General features: G+C 34.2%; 1 protein-coding gene across 1 annotated transcript in view; it reads right to left on the reverse strand.

Moving 5' to 3' along the window:
* LOC111377560 overlaps positions 1 to 2,470 on the reverse strand; it is a 7,939-nt gene extending 5,469 nt beyond the window's left edge. Inside the window, exons 1-3 of the mRNA XM_023000688.1 lie at positions 2,050 to 2,470; positions 1,628 to 1,770; positions 1,145 to 1,215 (exon numbers count right to left, since the gene is read on the reverse strand). Of these exons, the coding sequence (XP_022856456.1) occupies positions 1,145 to 1,215; positions 1,628 to 1,770; positions 2,050 to 2,470 (635 nt within the window). The remainder of the gene's footprint in view (positions 1 to 1,144; positions 1,216 to 1,627; positions 1,771 to 2,049) is intronic.
* Between the last annotated feature and the right edge of the window lie 198 nt (positions 2,471 to 2,668).

Consider the following 2,668-nt stretch of genomic DNA (forward strand, 5'->3'; position numbering starts at 1 on the left):
TTCTCTAATTTTTTTTTGGGCATAAAATCGTATTAAAAATGAAAAATTGAGGAATCATTCATACTTGAGAATAGCCCACTGTGTAATTGGTTCTTAGAAGTGGTTATTCACGTATGGGTACTTTTTTTTTTACGAGTTTCGATCTTGGAAAAATTGATGAAACCTTCATACATTCTTCATTTCACTCAAGAAGACGAAGGAAATCGATTTTAAATGATAGAAGGATCTGGAGATGAAGAAGACAAGAAGAAAAATTAGGGGGGTTGGGGATTGTGAAGAGAGAACAAAGATGATGGATTTAGGATTCTGGAATTCAATTGATTTGAGAAAAGAAAATGGGAAATTAAGTTTTCTAGTGATGTTAAATAAGGGTGTTTTAAGTAGTTTATAAATCCCCCTTTAATATATTTATTTTAAAAACATTATTCTGATCAAAGGCTAAAATCCCAAAGTGTATTATAATATAGGCTGTTTGACCCAATTACCATTCTGAATATCCTTCTACATCTTGAAGCGACATAAAGAGGGTATATACGCATTACGCAACAGTGGATGCAGAGAAATTCTGAAGATCCATCAATGGTGGGAGGTGTTATACGAGAAATCTTGAACAATTCTTTTTTGCTTTTGTTCATTGTTTATATGTCAGCAGAGCCGGTCCTATGTCTGATGGGCCTTGAGGCGAATGATGAAAAGCGGGCCCCCAGCGACAAAATTCAAAGATGTATTATGCGACTCTTTGTTAACTTAAAAAACTAACATTAAAACAACACCGAAATATATCATAGAAACGATTTATATTATAAACCATCAAACCAAAAATTTCAAACAATTAGTTAAATACTATCCGTCTTACTATTTTAGAGGCAAAAATATCAATCAAATCTGAATAACTTAGCTGCTTAACCGTTTTTTTTCTATTGATAACATAGCCAACCCGTTTAATTTTTCTTGCGACATAGTTGATCGGAGATAGGTCTTGATTAACTTTAATTTCGAGAAACTTCTTTCCGCCGATGCAACTGTAACCGGTATGGTTAACAAAATTTGGTAAGCAATATAAGTATTTGGAAAACAAACATCCAATGTCTTCAAATATTGTAGCACTTCAATTGCTCTTGTTGCTTCACTTGGTTTATAACACCTCAAGGCTTGTAACTCCGAATATAAATCATCCCCACTGATGTCTGAACGTCCATTATGTTGAAGATATTTCTCAAAATTCAAACAAGAGTTCAACAAACTTGAAAAAGTTGCACCCCTTAACCTCTTCAAACTAAACAAAAATCCAAATGTGTCATCATATTGTTTGGATTGTTCAAATCGGGTCCCCAGAGAAGATAGAGCTTGATCAATTATAAAAATAAAGTTCTCAACTCTAAAAGATTCTTCTGCTGATTGCTTTACCTCATCACTATCGCTTTCATTAAATTATTTTTTTCTTCGAATTATGCATTTTTCTGTAAATACAGTTTCAATTCTCATTTCGCTTGCCTTTTTTGTCGCTTCATCTTTGGCAAATAGAAAATCTAATTTCTCTATATTCTTCAAGAAATGAAACAAGTCCTTGCAAGAGGTCGATAGCATGATCAATATCCATGGATTCGGTTTGAAGAAATTTACTCACAATATTAACAGCATGCAACAATCTGTACCAGATTATAATGCCAAACAAAAACTCAAAATTTTGAAGTTCATGTGTTGCTAATGACTCGGCTTCACTCTTCACTTTAGGATCTTCATTACTTTCTGCCAAATCAAGTAATGCATCTGTGCAGTTTGCTCCATTATAGGCTTCACACTTTCAACATGACTTTTCCAACATGTTTGTGACAATTGCTTCACTATCAACCCTTGTACATTATCTTTGAAAATTTTCTGTCGCTTGGTAGAAGAGGAAAACAATGTGTAGATGCATTGTATCACTCAGAAGAAGGACAACTTTGGAACAACAGCTCACCATATCACATAATGCTAGATTTAGACTATAAGCGCCACATGGAGTATAGAAAGCTCAGGGATTCATTTTATGGACTCTTCTTTGCACACCTTTGTGCTTCCCGCACATGTTAGATCCGTTGTCATACCGTTGCCTTCTAATGTCATCAATATCGAGATTAATTTTTATCAAAGCCTTTTGAAGCTTGGTAGCAAGTCCAAGTCCTGTTGTGTCATCTACCTTCAAAAATTCTAGCCAATGTTCTTGAACTGTAGGTAAGTTTGCCAAATTATCTACAAATCGTACAATTAAAGACATTTGCTTCTCCTGACTTGCATCTGGAGTACAATCAAGTATAATTGCGAAATATTTTACATCTTTAACTTTCTTGACAATTGAACTTCTCACCTGATTAGCCAACAACTGTATCAACTCATTTTGAATTTTTTTGCCAAGATACGTATATTGAATCTCTCTTACTTTAGCCCGCCGAAGGTGCTCTTGCATTACTGGATCAAATTCACTAACCATTTCGACCATTTGTAAAAATAGGCCATTGTTCTCAACATGTAGCCTCTCATCATCTCCTCGAAATGGCAATGTGTTTTTCGCAAGTTTTTTAACAATAGCGAGTATCCTTGTTTATACATGTCTCCAATGTTCTCTTTCAGTATAAATCAACAATTCAATGCTTTTATCAATTGTAGTTTTTGATCGAAACCTATTTTC

This window comes from Olea europaea, unplaced genomic scaffold, assembly GCF_002742605.1.
Source record: "Olea europaea var. sylvestris unplaced genomic scaffold, O_europaea_v1 scaffold1679, whole genome shotgun sequence".
NCBI classification, from domain to species: domain Eukaryota; kingdom Viridiplantae; phylum Streptophyta; class Magnoliopsida; order Lamiales; family Oleaceae; genus Olea; species Olea europaea.